The 22,636-nt window shown below is 39.7% G+C and overlaps 1 protein-coding gene across 1 annotated transcript in view; it reads right to left on the reverse strand.

Annotated features, from left to right (window-relative positions):
• Positions 1 to 22,636, reverse strand: part of RAB2A (RAB2A, member RAS oncogene family) — an 80,963-nt gene that overhangs the window by 47,968 nt on the left and 10,359 nt on the right. The window contains exon 2 of the mRNA XM_047783869.1: positions 3,169 to 3,240. Coding sequence (XP_047639825.1) covers positions 3,169 to 3,240 — 72 coding nt within the window. The remainder of the gene's footprint in view (positions 1 to 3,168; positions 3,241 to 22,636) is intronic.

Here is a 22,636-nt window from a genome sequence, read left to right on the forward strand (position 1 = left end):
GAAGGTGTAATGTGTAGTTATGCAGGTAGTGGAGAGTGAATGGACTGGAAATAAAGCGTGACTGTTGGGCAGTTAGAAGTCAGCATCCAAGAAATGATGAGACTAGTTAGCATGGCTCTACACTTTTCTCCACACATGCTGGAGTCCACGGTTGGATTTAATGATGGGGTCACCACAAAAGAATGATGAAACAAGCAGGGGACAAGGAGGCCGAGGGTGAACGCAGGGGTGATGTTAATGACATCTTACAAGGTTTAGAATTAAAGCTGGGTAAGGAGGGAAGTAAGAAAGCAGGAGGGAAGTGAGAGTAAAAAGATGGTAGGAACCAGAGGCTATGAGCTGAAAGGATGGCAGGAGTTGGGGATGGATAGTCAGACGCATGAAGCTGAGATTCTGGAGTGAATCCAGAAATGGGTGACATGTGTGACTATGGGAGTGAGGAGCTGAGGCAGACTGCAAGCAAGATCACAGGAGGAGCAGAAGTAAGGAACTGAGAGGCCAGGACGGGGGTGGGGCGGGGTGTGCTCACATGTGTGCACAAGGTCAACAATACAAGAGCTATTTTTAGCTGGGTAATCAATACCTTAAAGCCAGTGGTCCAAAGCTTCTCAAACTTGGATAATCACATAAATCACTTGGAGACCCTGTTCAAATGCAGAATCTGATTCCACAGATTCCCCCACCCCCCACCCCCATACAGCATGGGGACCAAGTTACTCTTACATGTATACATTTTTTCCCCACCCTTTGTTCTGCTGCAGTATAAGTATCTAGACATAGTTCTTGATGCTACTCCGCAGGATCTCCTTGTAAATCCATTCCAAGTTGTATCCGCAGGATCTCCTTGTAAATCCATTCCAAGTTGTATCTGATAACCCCAAGCTCCCTATCCTTCCCACTCCCTCCTTCTCCCCTGGGCAGCCACAAGTCTATTCTCCAAGTCCATGATTTTCTTTTCTGTGTGATTCCACAGATTTTTAACATCCCTTGAACCATTCTCCTTCGGTGGCAAGGCTCTAGTCTGGATCATCAATGTAACTGTATCCAGGAAGCTATTTATAAACTGCTTCGAGTCAGAGCATAACAATTCTCACTGAGGTGGCAGTCAAAGGGTAAGGAATATTTTATAGTCTTTCTTTGCCTTTTATTTCCTCTCTTCTACTATTTAATACTTCTTAGTCATGACACCAACCTTAACCTTTTCACCTTCCTCTATTCATTAAGGCAAATATGCAGCAGAAATCAAGATACTGCCTTACGCCTATTTGAGCAAGCACTCTTAATGTTCCTTTAGAAAATTTGTGCTCATGACTTTCTAAATTGTTTTGATGTCAGAAAAATAAATCATTATGATGGGTGTTGTAAGGGGTGGCAGTTAGGGTGCAATCAGAAGAACAGAAACCATACTTAAGTATTTAAAACAAAGGGGATTTAATGTAGGGAACTCGTTACACTGAAGGAAGGGCTGAGAAGCTCAAGCAGCAGAAGGTAAAGCCATTCCCCCAGCCTAGGGGTGGAAGCTGCTGTGGCGGGTGAAGAGAGAACCTGGGTTCCCAGGGCCCAGGAGCCAGATCATCAGTGGGTCTGTCAGGCAGGGGCTGTGGCTAAAGCCATGGAGCCCAAGTGATTAACCCAGGCAGAGAGAGAGGAAAAGACCCCGGGCTTCTCTTTGCTTTTAATCTCTTGCCTCCCAGTGCCTCCCATCAGTGAAACCAGAGGGAAGCACAGTTATAGGAGCTACAGTTTTCTAAAACCCCCTCTGGTCCACTCCCTCGTCTCTCTCCACAGTAGAGCCCACGCCAATTTCTGACAGCATCTTCTGATCAGGTGTCCCAACAACTCAAACAGTGACATGAGAGCTTCAGTGAAAAGACAGGCACTTCTACTCAGTACCCTACACCAAGACCAACTGGTGGCTGGCTGTCTTGGGACTGAGTCATGCCTAAGAGACAGCCTCCAAGGTTCAGACCTACTGAACAGCAGATCCTACACCAAAAGCTGAGCTCACCAAGTTAAACTGCATTACAAGGACAAGCATAAAAGAGCAGTACCTGTTTTACTCATTGTTAGAGTATATAATCAAACTATTAGAACTAAAATTGAATCTGCATGTTCTTATTGACAACAGCCACTAGGGAAAGACTTTAACAACACCGCAAAGTATGAACACAATTAACAGATCGAATAGTTTGATTCATAAACTCTAACTCTGATTTGGTATTTTAAAAAATTTACAAGTCATGAAAACCAACTTGTTATTAACACTGAGTTAATGACATCTACAGAAAATAAGCAGTCACTGGCTGAAAAGATACATTAAGCTACCAGGTGTAAAGTCTAACTAGATTCCAATTACCTTATTTCTTCAGGAATGACTACTTGCCAGTTGCTATTGGGCTACGGCCATTAACGAATAATCTAGATTCTTCAGCTTTCGGGGTATAATTTTTTTAACAGATAAGAACTCAAATAGTATGCCTACTTAGCCTTTAGTTCCTCACTTACTTTTATACTTTGCACATTAACGAATAATGTCAGTAATAATAACAACTAGTATTTGTGGACTACTACACACTAGTAAATGTCTCATTTATTCTTCATAATAGAGGAAACTAAAAAATTCTTGATGATAAGTTTTTCTCGATTAATAATTACAGGTAAGCCTAGAGCACTTACCATGTTGCCAGGCACTGTTCCAATGCTGCATGTTTATTAACTTATTTACTGCTCACAGCAATTCTGTGAGATTGGTGCTACTATTTTTCCCATTTTACAGAGAAAGACACAGGCATGGAGTGGGAAAGGGGCTTGCCCAGCTGCTTAGTGGCAGAGCCCTGATGTGAATGCTGACAAACTGGTCCAGAGTTCCTGCTCTTACCCCTCCCTAAGATACACTGTCTCTCAATCATTTGTTTCATCGTTAAACACAACCAAAACCAAGAATGAATGCCCTGCTGCATTCCATCCACTTTTACAAAGTGAGGTAACATTATTTTTATGACACATACTTATATTTTTAAAAAGTGATGGAGACTAAACTCTGCACAGCAACAAACCTAGTTTCACTGATTTTAGACTCATCACTAAAGGAACGGGCCCTCCAGCAATATATTCCCTTTCCATTACCCCAAACTTTTGAATGCTTCTCATCTCTTTTATCCAACTTACCGATAGTAAGGTCATGCACTGGCTGAAACCTCTTGTCTGTAAACTGTAGCAATAAGCATGATTTACCAACACCTGAAAGTTAAAAGAAAAAAGAAATTAAGAGTCAAAATTCACAGAAATTAAGAAATGCTTTATAAAAGCACTTGGAAAAGAGGCAGGTAGTGTTTCAGGTGCTCTGAGAACAATCTGCCTTGATTTGTCAGTGCTTTAATCTCTCGGGGAATTAAACAGGACTGGGGGACCTAGATGAATGGGTGGACCAATGCAAAACAGCCCTTTTCATCCTTTCTTACTCACTCAACGTTTCAATCTGAAAGATGAAAGTGGCAGTAACTCCCAGAAGACAACCAATCACATCCTCCCAGTAGCCTCTGCCACAGCACTCACACAGGGAGGGGTTCATGCACTTTCGTTTTTTTTCTGTAGTAGCGAAAATATTTAAACACAGAGTACTTCTCTTTTTATAGTTTTAATTTAGTCTTCTACAAACAAATAAGTAAATGTTCGGGATCTACTTTTCCAGGAAAAGCTGCTTGCTCTCTTTTCTGGCTGATTCATTTCGGGATGAACACTAATCTGAACTGCATTCCTTCAACTCTATCACTGAGATCTTGAATAACTTCCAAATTCCCAAATTAAAGGCAAATTTTCTATATGCATCCTACTTGCCTTCTGAAGAAACTGAATACTACACCACTTGCTACTCATTTTTAGGCCTCTAACCTCACACTAGACCAAACTTACAAAACACAAAGGCAGTCATCATTCATTCATTCACTTAACTCAAAAAGTCTATCAAATACTAACTGCACATGGAAAACCGACACACTTCCTTCTTAACAGCCTAGCTCAGGGAGAGAAAAGAAACAAAACAAATGCCCAAATAATCTATATGAACTGTAATATGAAATAATTATAATAACGACCACATGAAAAAAGAAATAAAAATGCTATGAGGAAAAATAATGAGAGACTTCATTTAAACTGAAGGGCTGGATAAATAAGGCCTTTCTTAAGTGACACAAACTAAGATGTTCAATGTCTTCTAGATTATCGACTCAGTGAGAGGACAATGACTACCACCATGTCACTAGCTGTCTTAAGGCAGAGATAAGGCATGATATAATTTTGCTGAGTGACTGGCCCTAGTGTCAAATGTTACAACAACTGTCAAAATGCCCAGTAACAAACCAGAGAAATGTTCTGTGTATGTGTTTACGGCTGTGTTCAGAAAATATTTTATTTGTTCAAAGTTTTTTGAATGTTTTAAGATTCTGGTTAGCTGAAAATAACTGAAATTTCAAAGCATTTGACCTTGGTTTTCTTCACTTTCATTTTATCCATTATTTCTTTTTACATTACAAAAGGCACAAACTCATTTTATTAGATTTCTCACACCGTTGAATAACCATTCAGGTCTAGGAAAGAAAAGAATTATTATTTTTTACATGTTAAAGGACAAAATAGGTGAACAACTGAGATATGGATCTTCAGCTGTTTTTAAAAGGCAACTTTATTTTTAAGAGTTTTAGGTTCAGAGCAAAACTGCTCAGGAAGTACAGCAAGTTCTCTACTCCCTGCCCCAGGAGAGAGAGCCTCCCCCACTATCAACATCCTGTAACAGAGCAGTAGTAACACTTGTTACAACTGATGAACAGACATTGACACATCATCACTCAAAGTCCACAGTTTACAAATGGGTTCATTCATGGTGCTGTAGGTTCAGTGGGTTCTGACAAAGGTACACTGTATCCACCATTATGGTATCATAGAATTTCACTGCCCTGAAAATCCCTTTGCAATTGCTGCCTACCAGTCCTTCCCCCACTCCTAACCCTTAGCCACAACTAACCTTTCACTGTCCAGAATATTCCTGGAATCACATTATGTAGCTTTGTCAGACTGGCTTCTTTTACTTAAGAATGATACATTTAAGATCTCCCTTTTCTTCATACATTTAAGATCTCCCTTTTCTTCATTTCTATTTTTAACCTTTAAAAATTTGCCATTAAGGTGTAGAAAATTTTTTTTCATTGGAAATCACATGTTATTATTTAGAGACCTCAAGAATCATCTAATAGTCTGATAATCACTAAGTGACAGAGCCTGAAGCCCCCTTCCTACTTCACAAGGTTTCACCTCTAGTGATAGCAATACCACTTATTCTGACCAAGTACTGACTTCACTTTCAAGGTAGCATATTCCTTCCCAGGTAATCTAAGTCTTTTTCAATGCAGAGAATACATCCAAGTGCCACTGTGCTGTTTCATCAGTTATCTACAGACCATCTGTCAGGGCTGGTTATCTTTACAGATAGCTTATCTTCAGTAGATGTTGACTCCTACTATTTTAATTCTGGATAAAACTGTCTCCAAATACTTGGGATTTTTAGCTCACAATCACCAAAACTTTTCTCAACTGCCAAACTGAATTAGCTTAGTCTTCTCAGTGCTCCACTTACTTGATCCAGAAATATGATCTATTTGTGTATAAAATATTTCTGTATAATTTATCTGCTACAACCTCCTTGAAAGTGATTGACTCTGGCTTTCTCAGGCTACAACCATCTCTTTGGTTCCTTAATTCTGTGGCAGCTGCTCCTCTTCTTCCATATAAGCCTTAAATACTCAAGGTTTCACCATCTCATCTCTGGTTAATTTTTCTCTTCAGCGGTGAGAACTAATCCAGACCTACAGCTCTAACTACATCTATATTAGCTAGTGACTGCCAAATCCATCTCCCCAGTCCCCATCTTAAGTATCTTCACTCTCATTGTATCTAACTGCCTACTGAACATGTTCACTCTAATCCCTTCAGGCCTGAAACTCAAACTTCCAAAACCATCTTCTTCTTCATTTTCCTGCCTACCATGCTTCCAACAACTCAGAACAAACTCAGCTTCTCCTTCAGTATTCCCTTATCTCTGGAGTTGGCTCCCAATAGATCACACCAACAAGAAAATCACCATCATCTTTAATTCTTCTTCCTCCTTTATTATCTGCATTTAAAGGCTCACCAATCTCACCAATTCTCTCAGAAACATACTGAATTCCATGTTCCTGCCTCCTTAATCCTGCTTGCTATAGTTCTGGTTCTTAATGAGACATGATCTTTTTGCCTTCGGCCTTTGCCCTTTCTCCAAACTATTTTTATAAACCACTGTGAACATCTTTGCTAAAAAGCACCCCAATGGAATATTGTTTAAAATACAAAATTAAAACTCTTCAAAATAAGCAAATAAAGTTTTTTGCATTTAGGCTGAAAAACTGTCATGTCAATAGATCATATTACTACACAGTCAACATACCCTATAGTTAAGCATAACAAACCATCTCCTGTCTTCTGAAATGACACCATATTCTTTCCCTGGTATCTCCACACCAAGGAACATTTCACTCCTTAGCAAATATAAACTCCTGCTTTAAGATCTAGCTTAGGAACTCCTATGTCTTCTTCACTAAAGCATTCTTCTTCCAAAGATTCTAGTAATTCTCATGCAGAACTAATGGGACCATGGGTTTCCATCATATTTCATATATGCCTCAAAATCCTGGTTAGAGTTCTAGCTCTTTCGCTTACCAGCTGAAACATGGGGCAAGGTACTTGACCTTTTTGAGCCACAACATCCCATCTATAAAATGGGGAAAACTACTGTACTTTGGAACTATTTTAAGCATCAAATGAAACAAATAAATGTAAAATGGGGAGTTTCCGTCGTGGCGCAATCCGACTACGAACCATGAGGTTTCGGGTTCGATCCCTGGCCTTGCTCAGTGGGTTAACGATCCGGCGTTGCCATGAGCTGTGGTGTAGGTCGCAGATGCGGCTCGGATCCTGCGTTGCTGTGGCCCTGGCATAGGCTGGCAGCTACAGCTCCGATTAGACCCCTAGCCTGGGAATCTCCATATGCCGCTGGAGCGGCCCAAGAAATGGAAAAAAGACAAAAAACAAACAAACAAACAAAAAACTAAAAAAATGTAAAAGGGCCCCTCCATGCTCCCTGCACAGTGCTGGTTACCTGTGTCCAGTTTATAAACATTTTCTGAGCTGTGTATTTAAGGACATGTGCCTTTTTCTATAGGCACAATAAACTATATGCACAAGAAAAATGAAAACAATGTGATGGTCTTCTTGAAGCATCAGTTTGGCTAGCCCCCATCCCCACCCCCAGTCATTCAATCAAACACCAATCTGGGTGTTGCTGTGAAGGCATTTGGAAAAGACAATTAAAGTCCATAATCAGTTGACTTTGAATAAGGGAGATTTCTAGATAATATGGGTGAGGCATGTTCAAAGGCCTTAAAAGCAGATTGAGTCTTCCAGAGAGAAGAAATAATTCTACCTGTGGACAACAATTTCAGCCATGCCTATGAGTTTCAGATTTGCCTATCTAGCCCCCACAAACATAACAATCAATCTCAAAACTACACAACCCAACCACCCCCCACATGCACACCCACACCCACCCACCATTAGTTCTTCTCTGGCTGAACAGTGAATCTCACAGAGAGCTATCACTACCGAAACATACAGCGTAGAGAATACAGAAGACCCTCAAATAAATGCTATTATTTTTACTGATCAATTGTATCAAAATGCTCCCTTTACAGGCTCTCCCACAACAGAATGCAACCCTAGAGATCACATTCCACAACATATCTACAGCACGTAACAGATATAAAGTGTTACAAGGCCTCTTTCTGGCTTAGCACACACACACACACACACACACACACACACACACGCACACAAAAGTAGTTGTTGATTCAAGAAGAGAAAAATTGTACATCTAGCTAACGCTGAATTTTTCTTACTATCTCAGGAAGATGGCTGCCTGAGAGATTTAACTAACATGATTTTGTACAAATCATTTCATCGTCTTGGACATAAATTATACTCTAAGTACAGAGAACTGAGCCAGATAATCATTAAACTCCTAACTCCACTAGCTAGACTCGATGATTTGTTATATTACTTAGAGTTCTAAAACTGTAGTAAAATTTTCTTTTTACCACGGGTAGATTTAAAGTTAACAACTGAGTATCTGTTTAAATCTAGATGGAAAACAGTGGCTCCATTATGCTACAAAGCACAGTAACATGGTATAAAACAAACAACACCGGAATTTTTCTAGTCAACTTAGCAAAGTATAGGTCAGATTCTTGTGTTGGAATACAGCAAGAAAACTAAGTCGCCAAACTGTAAATTCAATTTCAAATAGACCTATACTTCCAGAAGGAAATGCCGGTCTTTATTTTATGATTGAGTATGCTAATTTGAAACTTTAAGATAATTTTTACTACATCTTAAAATCTAAAAGCTCCTGGATTTCTATATTAGGCTGGTTAAGTGCTCCACTATATGTATTATGACCCTACATAGTTAATTAAATAAGCCATACCTTTGTACACTCAAGTCTTAATTCAACAGCTTTAAGAAATATCAACATCCATGGAGTTCCTGTCGTGGCTCAGTGGTTAACGAATCTGACCAGGAACCATGAGGTTGCGGGTTTGATCCCTGCCCTTGCTCAGTGGGTTAAGGATCCAGCATTGCTGTGAGCTATGGTGTGGGTCGAAGATGTGGCTCGGATTCCGAGTTGCTGTGGCTGTGGTGTAGGCTGGCAGCTACAGCTCCAATTAGACCCCTAGCCTGGGAACCTCCATATGCCACGGGAGAAAAGAAAAGGCAAAGAGACAAAAAGAAATATCAATGTCCTGAGAGACATTGTAATGGAAAAGACTATTAAAAAAGAATGTTTGTATGTATATATATGTGTGCATATATATAACTGAATCACTTTGCTGTAAAGCAGAAATTAGCACAACACTGTAAATCAACTATGCTTCAATTAAAGAAACAAAACCAAGAAACATCAATGCTCAGATCAGGTAGCTACCTCCACAAGATCGATGTATAGATTTTTTGAGAAATTCTTTTTTTTTGTCTTTTTTTGCCATTTTCTTGGGCCACTCCCTCGGCATATGGAGGTTCCCAGGCTAGGGGTCAAATCGGAGCTGTAGCCGCCGGCCTACGCCAGAGCCACAGCAATGCTGGATCTGAGCCGCATCTGCGACCTACACCACAGCTCACGGCAGCACCGGATCCTTAACCCACTGAGCAAGGGCAGGGATCGAACCCGCAACCTCATGGTTCCTAGTCGGGTTCGTTAACCACTGCGCCACGACGGGAACGCCGAGAAATTTTTTCTAATCTCTATCAATTGATCAGATATGCAGAAAGGAGATCTTTTACCAAAATATCACACTTGCTACATCTGAAAAATGCTCTAAATTGAGTCTAGATTTTTAAATGGACTTTTGGAACTTATGACTCTCTGAAATATCTGGAATAGAGAAAATAGCTATTTCAGCACAAGAAATGACTAAACTTGTGTCCAAATCTGAGGTTTTCTTTAAGGAAGTTTCTCCTATTTTCTGGGAGAAGAAAATACACCTCCAAAATGAAACCCATACACTAGGGACCAAATTTCAACATAAACAGGAATCAAAAATCCTTTACTGGACTTCATTGGGAAAAAACCCTCTAAATATTAAAATAAATTTTATACATAACAAAGTTTAATTTATAATTACAACTATTCCCTTGTGTAGTAGGGGTAGTAAGGCTGCAAGGTGGGGGTGTGTTGAGAAGCTGCAACGAGGCTGATGAAGCTAAAGCTTAGAAGAAAGGGAGAGTCATGCCCCTAAGAGCTGAGGTTGCAGGACTTTCAGGGGCCTAGTCACATACACCCCACAGGACTTTCTAATGACTTGTGATAAAGATGGGAGATTCACTGGAGGGTTCTGAGGAGAAGAGTAATATAATTGGACTTAAATTCTAAAATAATTAGTCCAGCTGCTACAATAAGAATAGCCTCTACGTAGAGGCAGATGAGAGTGGAAGCAGAGACCAGCTAAGGAGGCTTTGCCAATGAGACAAGAACTTAGAGCCGGTAGCAATGGAGGTGGTTACAAGTGACTATATTCTGTACACACTCTGAAGCAGAGTCAAAAGAATTCGTTCATAGTGTGGTCGAGGGTTCTGAGAAAAAGTACACTGAGTTATGGTTCCAACAGTTCTGCCTCATCTGGAAGAATCAATGAGATGGGGAAAATTGTAGGTACAGTAGGAAAGACCATGAGTTCCAGTTTGGTTATTCGGAGTTGACATGTTTATTAGACATCCCAGTGGTAACGCTGAGGAAGCAATTGGATATATGATGGAGACCTCAGGAAAGATGCTCAGGTTGAAGGTATACGTTATAGAACCATCGGCATGAGATGGTGTTAAGATGGCATTTAAAGCCATACATAGAAAAGAAGAACCGGCACAAAAGACCTATTTGTTTTTGTAAAAGCACATCATTCTTTTTATAAATACAGAATTAAATAGACACAGAGCCAACATAAAAGTGGCCTCCCCAAATCCATCTCCTACCACCTGTTTTCAGTCCACACCTGGAACCTACAAGGCCTTCACTCACCCTCTTCCCTCTCTCCATGTAGACAGACTCCCATGGCTGGCTTCTCACCACCACAGGCACCTGTCCTGGCGAGTCTGTGGGAAGTAGCTCACATTCCCAACCACTTACTACCCATCAGAAGTTTTTGATCTTTACCAGAAAATCCCCACATCCCTATCAGGCCTCATCCCCCAGAGATTCTGACTGAACTGTCAGTACCCTGTAGTGCAGCGTTACTTAGTTAACCCTGAATAAACCACTGGTCTCTGCATGCTTTCTTTGCTAGTGCAGAAGCTACTCAGTTTGATGGAGTCCCATCTGTTTATTTTATTTTTACTTTTTAGGGCTGCATCCACACATAAGGAAGTTCCCAGGCTAGGGGTCAAATTGGAGCTACAGCTGGTGCCCTATATCATAGCCAGAACAACACAGGATGGAAAACGTTTCTGCAACCTACACCATAGCTCATGGCAACGCCGAATCCTTAACCCACTAGTAGGACCAGGGATTGAATCTGCATCCTCATGGATACTAGTCAGATTTGTTTCCACTGAGCCATGATGGGAACTCCCCATCTGTTATTTTTGCTTTTGTAGTCAGAGCCAAAAAAAAATCTTCACCAAGATTGATGTCAAGGAGCTTTCCATCTATGTTCTCTTCTAGGAGTTTTATGGTTTCAGGTCTCACATTCAAGTCTTTGGTCCATTTGGAGTTGATTTTTGTGTATGGTATAAAATAGTGGTCCAATTTCATTCTTGCCTACCTGGCTGTTCAGTTTTTCCCACTGAACGAAGATACTGTTCTTTCCTCATTGTATATTCTTGACTCCTTTGTCATAAATTAACTGGCCATAAATGTGTGGGTTTATTTCTGGGTTCTCTATAGTGTTCCATTTATGTGTGTTTCTATACCAATGCCATACCATTTTGAGTATGACAGATTTTTATTTTGAAATCAGGAAGCATGGTGCCTCCAGCTTTGTTCGTCTTTCTCAGTACTGCTTTAGCTACTTGATGGCTCTGTAATTAATACAAATTAATGTGTTAATGATCCTACCATGAATTCACTGTACCTTCTTCCTTTATTCAGGGTCCAAGACACTGGCCTCACTAGGACTCGAGTGTTGTGGTGAGAACTAAATACCTGAATACTATATATCCGTGCCAAACAAATACAAAATAACACTCATTAAAAATTTAGAATCCCAGGCGTTCCCATCGTGGCTCAGTGGTCAACGAATCCAATTAGGAACCATGAGGTTGCGGGTTTGTGATCCCTGGCCTCATTCAGTGAGTTAAGGATCTGGCGTTGCCATGAACTGTGGTGTAGGTCACAGATGCAGCTCAGATCCCATGTTGCTGTGGCTCTGGCATAGGCCGGCGGCTAAAGCTCCAATTAGACTCCTAGCCTAGGAACTTCTATATGCTGCAGGTGCGGCCCTAGAAAAGACAAAAACAAACAAACAAAAAACAAAACAGAACCCTAAAACCCCACCCCAGAGATGCTGATTCAGTTGGGCCTTTGATTAGGCCCAAGTATCCAATTAATAAACCTCCCACTGAGGCAATGAGTCGTTCTCCACAAGGAACACTATCCTAAGTTTATTTCCCTAGTCGTAGGCCAACTTCCACTAACTTCAAGACAATTAATTAAAAAAAAAATTGATGATGGCTCCATTTTTAAAATCATAAGACAAACAGCTTTAATTTAAAATACATAGGAAAAGCAAAGGTATAAAAAGTTCCAGGGTCAACTCCTCACTATCAAATAAAGTTCTGTCCAACTGTCATCCTGAAATCATGGCTGTATACTGTTCTCTACAACACTGGGCCCTCAAAACAGAAAGTAACAAAAGTTCCATGAATGAATGACCTCTCATCATCAGTGAAAGTAATTCGCTGAAGAACTATGTGTTTTAAAGTCATACAAAAGACAGACCTCAAACACAGATCATGGAGAGATGTGGCAAGTTGGTTTAAATGTCAGTAGCTTATTTTGCAAACATGGAAAATTCTATTCTTTTTTTTCCCCCTGCTGTACAGAATAAAATTTTATTCTTTTTGCTAACATTCCAAATTGAGAAATCTGTGAAACATGGAAAATAAACTCTATTTTAAAATAGAAAATTAATTAACTCAGCATGGTACATCAGAAAGAACACAAGCTTTACAGTAACACCAGCATTCAAGTACATCTGTATTGTTTTGTATCTTGTAACCTCAGACAAATTAGTTACAGAAACTAAGCTCCATTTCTGCATCTGTAAAATGGGAAAAACAAAACATTCAAAGGAATTATCTTAAGGCTCAAATACAAAAAGTTTGAATTTTGCTTAAGTTTTAATAAAAATGCTAGAGGATTCTTCAAGATAAATAGAGCTGAGGAACAAAATCTCCAACCAAACTAATCTGACCTCAACTTCAAATTTTTAAATACATGTTTTCTGAAATTGAAGAAAATATTCACAACCTATAATTTTCTTTTAAATAAAACGACTACAGTGTTGTTTTCATGCTGTTGATTTCTACACCTCCTCCTCTGGAATTTAAGGCAGCAATCTTCTCAATGACTGCAATTAGGTATTCACCTGGTGGCTTACTACAGTAGGCCAAAGAGGGATGTTCAAGTCCCAACCCCTAGAAACTGTGGATGTGACCTTATTTTGGAAAAAGGACCTTTGCAGATATAATTAAGGATTCTGAGATGAGATCAGCCTGGATTCAGGTTGGTGGATTCTGTGACACAGGTCCTTATGAGAAATGGAGAGACACAGAGAGCAGGGGAGAAAGCAGTAGGCTATATAAAGTTTTAAACTCTGTACTTCCTTTGACCTGTTTCTCTTGGTATAATGTCATCTTTCACCTGCCCCATATCCAATCTTCCGCCCTTCCACAAGTTTAAATACTCTCATGTGCATCATTACTTTTATATTAAAAATAATTGAAAAATAGCCCACATTTGGAGTATGTACTCCTGAGATGGAAAAGTGCGTGAAAACTACTTTCACCTTTCATTTTTTCAGCCCCTACAACATCCTGTCTAAACCCTGTTAATTCCAACTGTCACCAATAAACTTTTCTTTTTTTTTTGTCTTTTTGTCTTTTTTTTGTTGTTGCTATTTCTTGGGCCGCTCTCGCGGCATATGGAGGTTCCCAGGCTAGGGGGTCGAATCGGAGCTGGAGCCACCAGCCTACGCCAGAGCCACAGCAACGCGGGATAGGAGCCGCATCTGCAACCTACACCACAGCTCACGGCAACGCCGGATCGTTAACCCACTGAGCAAGGGCAGGGACCAAACCCGCAACCTCATGGTTCCTAGTCGGATTCGTTAACCACTGCGCCACGATGGGAACTCCACCAATAAACTTTTCATTTTCACTACTGTTGCTTTAGATGAGGCCTTTACTACCTCCTACCTGGACCACTGTAATAATCGTCTACCTACAGCCCATCTTGCTAATCTGTCCTACATAGGGCTTCAGCAGAGATGAATGAGAAGCTAGAAGGAAAGGATTACATGTAACATCTAGGATGTCTCTGCTGCTTATTACAACGTGAACACATATATACACGTGTGTGTAGATAATTTATAATTTAGTCGTAACTCCAGTCCTATACTTTTTCCTTTAAAAACTTCAGTATTTTCAACTGTGTTTGTAGTTCAAACTCTACCTTAACCTGTCACAGTCTAATACTTAGGTCCAACACATCTAATGAGCTTATCTTTTATTTCCAGTAACTGCCTGACACATGGTCTATACTACAGTGAAGCTGGATGGCTTATACTGAGGAAGGTATGAGGTATGGCACTTAGCAGATGCACAATAAATGACAGCTACCTTTCTGGTTGTTTTTTTTTTTTCTTGCCTTTACATTTTGATTATTCACCATTTCTACTTGTCTAAACCCTGTTCATTTTTCGAAGACCAGCTTAAATGCCATCTAACCCTTAGTTTTCCGAGGAGGAGGAAGGCACTCTGGACCCTATGAAATTCCAAGCTTCTCCAGTAGCTCAATCAGAGCCCCTATGACATTCTACCAGGACTGCTGGACTACATTAAGGGCAGGGACACAGCTAATTCACTTTTTAAATTATTAGTCCTGTGTTCTATATTTGGTAAACTTTTACTATCATTGCCTCCTGCATTTCAACGTACATCACCAATTTAAGAGATAACAGATACCGGACTAAATGTGGATCCTGAGTGTGACGATGGTTTCAGGTCTCTGTGCCTGTCTGCTTATGTCTATAATGGTAATCGTTACCACCCACCTTATTCAGAATACGACTGCGAGGAATAAAAGAAACAGCATGTAGAGAATAAAAGGTAACACATCTGTGCTTTTTCCTTCCCCAGTGCCCACAGGCAGACTAGCACTCCATCCCACGCTATAGCCATACCACTTCTCACCGTATACTGTGATTATCATCTCCCTGCCTCCCTCAGGAGCAGTAACATTTCGTATTCTGAAAACCACTCTGCTCTGTGGCCTGGCTTACAAAGTAGGTACTCAGTGAATGCAAAACCTGTGTACTGCATGCCCACTGAAAAGATCACAAAGGGACTGACTTGCCTTTTCTACATAATGACAAACTCAGTCTTTATTTTAAAAAGTAAATTCTCAAAAAAAAGCGTTATTCAACAGTAGATTTTTCAGATAGAAAAATGATACTAGAGAATAAAAGCATGACTGCACGAAATTAGAACTGCAACCCTGATAGAACCTGCCCCTAAGTATAATGTCCCTTTGAAAACGGCAGCTCTAGCGAGCACGCTGGTGCGCCATTCCTCAACCCGGGGCCTCCAGCTTCAAACATTCTCTGCCCTGCTGGAGAGACTAAGAACTCTCTCCCTTGACAGCTGGTGCAACAGGAAGTGTCATCAGCAGGAAGCAGCACCCACAGCTCTCTGTGGGCCCCCAAGAACAGCACCACACACCCACCCCCCAAAGACGACCCACAGCTTCCCAATCCACCATGGCCCTCAAGTGCAGTTCTCCGCCATCCAGAAGGCCTCAGCCGCACCCCTCCATAGGTCTGGCTGTGCCTTCTGCCTGCTGTTGCCGTATTCTTTAGCATTCTCTTAGCCACCTCCCACCATCAGAATCAATGATTCTTTACACCAGACTTCCCCTATGCAAATTCCTGGTTTTCTTTTTCCTAGCTGGACTCTGACAGAACTTGTATGATTAACACATCCTTCTTTAAAATAAACCAAATTGAATTTGGTAAAGATGAGCGTTTTATTTTTAAATATAAACTGAGTTTAGATAGTCTTAGGAAAGACCTAGTTTGTGTTTTTTCAGTGCATATTTTCATAAAAACAAAGCAAGGAGCAATTTACATTTTAGAAAACTGAAACAAAGTGGAGCATTTGCAAATGTTATAGGGAATAAATGATACAATGCTAAATTTAATAGCAAGGAAGATAGCAGAATGTGGTAAAAATAGCATCCTTTTCCTTTCTTCCTCCCACTCTTAGGACTTTCCCAAACTAGTTTGTTTTACTGGTGGAAAAATGGCTTAAGAGTGAGAAAAATCATAATGAAGAAAAATGAATCTCAGAATGTCACAGTATGTTGGAACCAAAGAGGTCCTCTGTGTAGTGTTTTCTAAACAGCAGGCTATAACCAGTTAGGTTACAAAATCAACTTAGTGGGTTACAACTAGTTCATTTAAAAAGTGAACTGGACAAAAAAAAAAAAAAAGAATCAGAATAGCAAATATTAACTATATACTAAGTAAGGTTAGGTTAAGTGCTGTTTGGAAACCACTCTTTTAGAAATATATATGCACTCACACACATATCTGAACCCTGGGAGGCAATGTAATATGTACCTGTTACAACAGCTTGTAAAAGACAAATTTGAAAAGTTTTCTCCAGGAGTTCCCGTTGTGGCGCAGTGGTTAATGAATCTGACTAGGAACCATGAGGTGGCGGGTTCGGTCCCCGGCCTTGCTCAGCGAGTTAAGGATCCGGCATTGTCATGAGCTGTGGTGTAGGTCGCAGATGCGGCTCGGATCCCGCGTTGCCATGTCTGTGGTGTAGGCCAGCAGCTACAGCTCCGACTGGGCCCCTAGCCTGGGAACCCCCATACGCCATGGGAGTGGCTCAAGAAAAGGCAAAAAGACAAAAAAAAAGTCTTCTCCAGTATCTCACTAGATCACATAGCCAAGAGAAGAACTCATCTACAATATTTATGCTAGTATTCATGGTAAAATAAATCAGCTGAAAACCTCTCTTTAATTCACAATTACAAGGGCAGGGATCGAGGAAAAATGTGACTGAATCATCAGTTGGCAATTTAACATAAACAAATAAATGCACCTCGGGCACTGTGAGTCATCCACCAGGTGACGATTTATTATACAAACCTCCTTGTAAAAAGACTTCTCCATTAGGTAAAATTAGGATGACCCTAATCCTGGTTTGCCAGGAGCAGGCTCAGTTACTTCTGGTGTCCTGACAAATGATGGATCAGTTTGGATGATGAATTATATGGTTTTATTAAAGTGCTGATTCTCAGAAGTGTTGTGCCCAGATCAGCAACATCAGCATCATCTGGAAACCTGTTAGAATGCAAATCATCAGCCCCACCCCAGACTTAATGAATCAGAAACTTTGGGGTGGAGTCCTGAAATCAGTGTTTTACCAAGCTCATCAGGTGATTATTCTGATGTGCCTTCCACTGCTCTAGAAAGAACCAACTAAAATGTTGGTTTCAGTGTCCAATCCTCTAGACTCTGGTTCCTGAAATCAGTGTTTTACCAAGCTCATCAGGTGATTATTCTGATGTGCCTTCCACTGCTCTAGAAAGAACCAACTAAAATGCTGGTTTCAGTGTCCAATCCTCTAGACTCTGGTTTTACGGCTACAAGAAATGTGACGCCATTACATGCTTGGTATGGCAGATAAATAATGGAAAACACTGAAGATACGTATCACACTACAGTACAGGTTTCAAAATAGGGTTATTCTGGTTTCCATTTAGTATCTTAAGCAATTATTCAGCTTAGACTACATGATACCTGCCAGACACCCAAATATCACTTCAATATAAATTAAATAGTTTTAACTGAAGCTATGTAGTTCTATAATCAAGTTTATGCTAACACAGTCTTCTCTTATTTAAAATATATGCATGACTTTTGACAGTATGAAGGTGAAAATAAATTCTCTTCTTATACAGTCTTGTTTGACCATAATAGTAAGCTTAGGAGATCAGTAAAACAGGAATGATAATGCCATTTTAAAGATGAATAAACTAAGGATTAAATGATATGCCTCAAGTTAACAGAGTAAGAGGAAGAACTGAAACTCAAAACTGGGTCTTTAACTTCCAAATCATATTTTTCCACTGTACCATCTAGCCTCCTGAATTTGTTCTTCTCAGATACATATTACTATTTGCAACCAATACCTCTCCTAACTTTTAGAATGCTATCTCACCTTCCTTTTCCTCTTAGTATTGCTAAGAAGTAGCACTGCTAAATATTAGTAGCAATACTAAGAGGAAAAGGGAAATACTCTATAAGCTAAATGACCCTGACAAAGCAGAAATTTAATAAAGGTTTTTAAAAAAATGAATACTATTTCCTTGATGCTGACTGTCCCAAACAACAATGTTCCAGGTAATATATCATGTATATTAACATACTTTAATCCATTTTCCTAATCCTTTCAAACGTAAATATTCCAAATAAGACCTGCAACATCTCAGAAATATATTTCAATGAAGCGCTTGAAGAGGACACTTTTTCATGATGCTATGGAAGGAAAAAGGTATTTGGATGTAAATACAGAATATAATTACTGTACAATAAGTTTATCATATTTGATCTCTAAATAGTCTGTTACCATATAAATGGCTCTAAGCAAAAAGATCTACTTCATGCAGCTTGCCGGGTTAAACTAAGGAGAAGTACATGGTAACCGCAACTAAATCAAAGTACTAAATCCCCAAACATAGACTAGGTTATCAGTTGATATAAACAATGTTGAGACTAGCCTGTTGAATTTAAGTATATGAAATATATACTGAGCTCAAAATTAAATATTCTAAGTTCTTATTTTTAACAAAGTGATTTGTAGCCTTCCATTGTGGTTACATGTGACCTAGGCTGAGCCAATCAGATGGTCCTGTTCAGAATTTGGGAGTCTTGAAGGAATGTTCCAGCGTCAGAGACCAACAAGAGAGAATCCACAACGGCTACAGTAGAGGTGAGACCACTGGCATCATCAGCATCGGCTTCAGAAAGTTGTTCTAACAGCAGGAATTGGATGTGCCTTGCCTTCCCCAGCTTTGCCACTTTCAAGCTTGATTTTACTGCCTTCCTATCAATTCTACAGAGCATCCAGTCTTTCCAATAAAATCTTAAGTTAACTACAGTAGGTGTCTTCCACAGACCAGGATCAAGAAGTGATGGAATGGTTCAGCTATGCAGGTGTTTAAAAAGGTAAGAGAGATTTATATGTGATGATATGTTGAGACATCTAAGGTTTACCTTTAAGTGAAAAAATGTAGAAAAGTGCAAACTGTGTACTGATATTGGTGGATTGAGAGACACGCGCACACACACACAGGCTTAAAGATGTAGAGCAAATTTCTAGAAGGATACACAAACCACTTCTATACTACTTAAAGTGGTATTTATTTCATTTTTTTCCATAAGCATTCATCATTTTCACCATAATAAAAAAAAAAGAGAGATGTAAGTTTTTCAAAGGTTCCATTTTAGCATCAAACACTATATAAGCAATACTTTTCCTGGCCTCATCCAACGACTTCCACAGTGATGTGGCTTTTAAATAACAAAAGTGACCAGAAATAGTTACATTAAATATTGGTCAGCTAAGAAAATTGGAAGGAAGCCTCCAAGTGTGACCAGAAATAGTTACATTAAATATTGGTCAGCTGAGAAAATTAGAAGGAAGCCTGCAAGTAAAAAAAATGCACTGTGAAATAGAAGATTTTGATTTCCTTTAACTCCTAAAAGCCAGTAGAGAGTAACTTACCAGTAGTACTTTTAACAAGACTTACTCATAGCTAGGACTCAAAATTCACATACTGACACTCAAATCCAATTATGATTTTTCCATTTCTCAGGTAAATTCTCCAAGAAAGGAAGATCTAAGCCAGAAAGGATGGGGGGGAAAGACCAAGAAAGAAAAAAAGGCTAAATGGTGAAAAGACCTCAATAATTACAAAAGGCCAGTAACTGGAGTGAAGAGTAGAAATGTACCCCATTTAGAGCCTTCCTCCACGCCACCCTCCACTCCACACGCACAGTGCTCTTCTCAGCACGGTCCCAAAATTCCTTCAGGGTCAAGTTCCCACAAAGCCTGACGGGATGCTATATGCCACACTCTGCATAATGTTCCCGGTACAAAGTCATCCAAGCTGCTTGGCAAAATAAAAGGCTGAGGAGCTCAGCTCAATTCTCTGCTCTTCACACATAAAACAAATATAAAAATTGGGGCAAAAGCACAAACATTCTACAGGATTAGGTGGGGGATTTTTCAGACAAACAAGACCACGTGTGATGGTGTCACAGCTTATTTATCATTTGTAAAAGAGGTCAACAGCTATGGAGGATTACTGTGAAAAATGTGTATGAAAGCCACAGCACAGTGCTCAGCATACAGTAGGTGCTCAATAAATGTTTACAGAAAATCTGAAGCTGTTACGATCCATTCCCTCAAATGAACAAATCTTTTGCCTACTCCTTTAGTACTCTACACACACAAATCTCTATTACATCATTCTGTAATTACTGTGGCAAATGGGTCTTCCCCTTAGGGTGGGGCAGTCTTGTTCATTTTTCTAACCCCTGCACAGGGAATGCCCACACAATATCTTAAATTTCCTTAAAAAGAAGACAAAATTTCAAATCCAACCCCCTACTCTTTGCCCTAATGTGTCAAATCACACCTCTGCCCCAGTAACAGACCAACTCACCACTGAACACAATCTTTCCATGTCACACAGGGAGTCCAAATCTATCTTCTACTCATGGACCTGTCCTGTCCACAAAAAGCCACAATGGGTAAGTTATAGCCCTCTTTTAAATGACAGTCACCTAAATATTTGAAGGTCATTATTATATTCTCTTTATTAAAATTATAGTTGATTTACAATGTTGTGCAATTTCTGCTGTACAGCAAAGTGACCCAATCTCATACACACACACACGCATTCTTACATTATCTTCCATCATGGTCTGTTCCAAGAGATTAGATATAGAACCCTGGGCTGTACAGTAGGACTTCATTATATTCTCCTTTAAAGTCTTTTTTGTTTGTTTGTTTAGATCAAAATGTTTCAGCTATTTCCATCTCTCCTAAAATGGCACAGCTGAAATAGCCTTCATCCCACCCCGAGGGTCTCCTGAGCAGACTCTGATGTGCAGAGACATCCGTCTCAAACAAGGGTTTCCCTAAGTGACCTGCAGCTGAGTCCTGACAGCACAACCATCACCTGCCCAGTTTGTGCATTATACTTTTAACTAACCTAGAGTTCTTTGTTAGCTTTATTGCTTACTTGACTTATACTGAACCTAATGAAGTAAAACCTTTAATTTTTTAGACATATGCTGCTATTGTATGGCTGTTTTAAAAGTAAATACAGAGCTTTCATTTCGTTTTTAGTAAATGCCATTCTGCTAGAGTTAGCCAGTCATTCTGCCTGTCAATGTTATTTCAGATTCTGTCTGGTATCATCTGCACATTAGCTCTTTCAACCAAACTGGCCTTCATCGAAGTTGATGCTGCTATGAAACATAAAAAACCCAGTGTGCTCCCCTGAGCTTGCCTACATGGGCAGCCCTTTATGGGTACATTTAAAATTTCCCTTAGCTACGAAACCTAAAAATTTCTTCACCTCATATCAAAGGATATCCTGAAAAAACATAATACCTTTCTTTGGTGAATCAACTCACCAGACATACAACTTATTACTGCTTTAATTTGTAACTAATAACTAATCCCCCATTTATTATTTTTGTATCAAGTACAGCTTTTGAGCATAAGTGATTTTAGACACATGTACTTGTACTTTGCCCTTTGAAATGATTAAAACTGAACCAACAATACTCTGTCAAAGAGATAAGAAGATCACTTTTGATCAGTGTTTGATCAGTGTATTCATTTATATTGAAGATGTCTGTTTAGTCATAGAACTGCCTCTTTCCAGAGGTGTTCCAATGAGAGAAGCCATTCAAGAGGTGTCTCAAGGTACCAAGACTGAGTATAAGAGACAACTGTGGGCTCACCACCTCTTCCCTGAAGATCAGTGAAAAAGAGCACCTCCACCTGCTGTTCTTCTCAACCTGAAGGGGCCCACGAGGACATCTGAGTTTGGAAAAGCCCTTTTCCTTTATGGAGTCCAGGGAGAATTTCAGGATCAAAGAAGTGCCACTTTGCAGGTGAACATGTGAGCTTGTTTCCGTCAACTCAAGTAATTACAGTCTGAAGTCAGCACAGTAAGTAAATAGATTTTTCTGCAGGCAAGACCTTCCTCACTAATTTACCTTTAGGATACTCAATAGATGAGAAAAATTATCTCTAAAATATTACTATTAATAAAACACTTTGTAGCTTAAAGGCATCTGTGCACAATGTTTATTTCAAACTCACAATAATCCAGTGAGGTAGACAAGACAGACATTACTACCGACTTTTTCTAGATGAGAAAACTGAGGGTGAAGACATCTGAATTCTGCCAAGGTAACAAGTAAGCACAGGAGCCACCATACTCATCAAGATGAGATATCCTAATTACAAATACTAGGCTCTAGGAAAACTTTCAAGAGTGCTGTCTAAGCTAAAATAACCAGAGAGGACTTAGAATAATACATTATTTGCCTCCCAGATGCAAAATAATTATTGCTAAAGGTAGACAAATGTTAAAGGGGGAGTCGTCCATCAAGGTTAATAATGCTGGAGGCTGCAGAGCAAGCATAAATACACTACTTACACTGATTTATCAACTGTAAATAAATGA

This window comes from Phacochoerus africanus, chromosome 6 (genome assembly GCF_016906955.1).
Source record: "Phacochoerus africanus isolate WHEZ1 chromosome 6, ROS_Pafr_v1, whole genome shotgun sequence".
Taxonomy (NCBI): domain Eukaryota; kingdom Metazoa; phylum Chordata; class Mammalia; order Artiodactyla; family Suidae; genus Phacochoerus; species Phacochoerus africanus.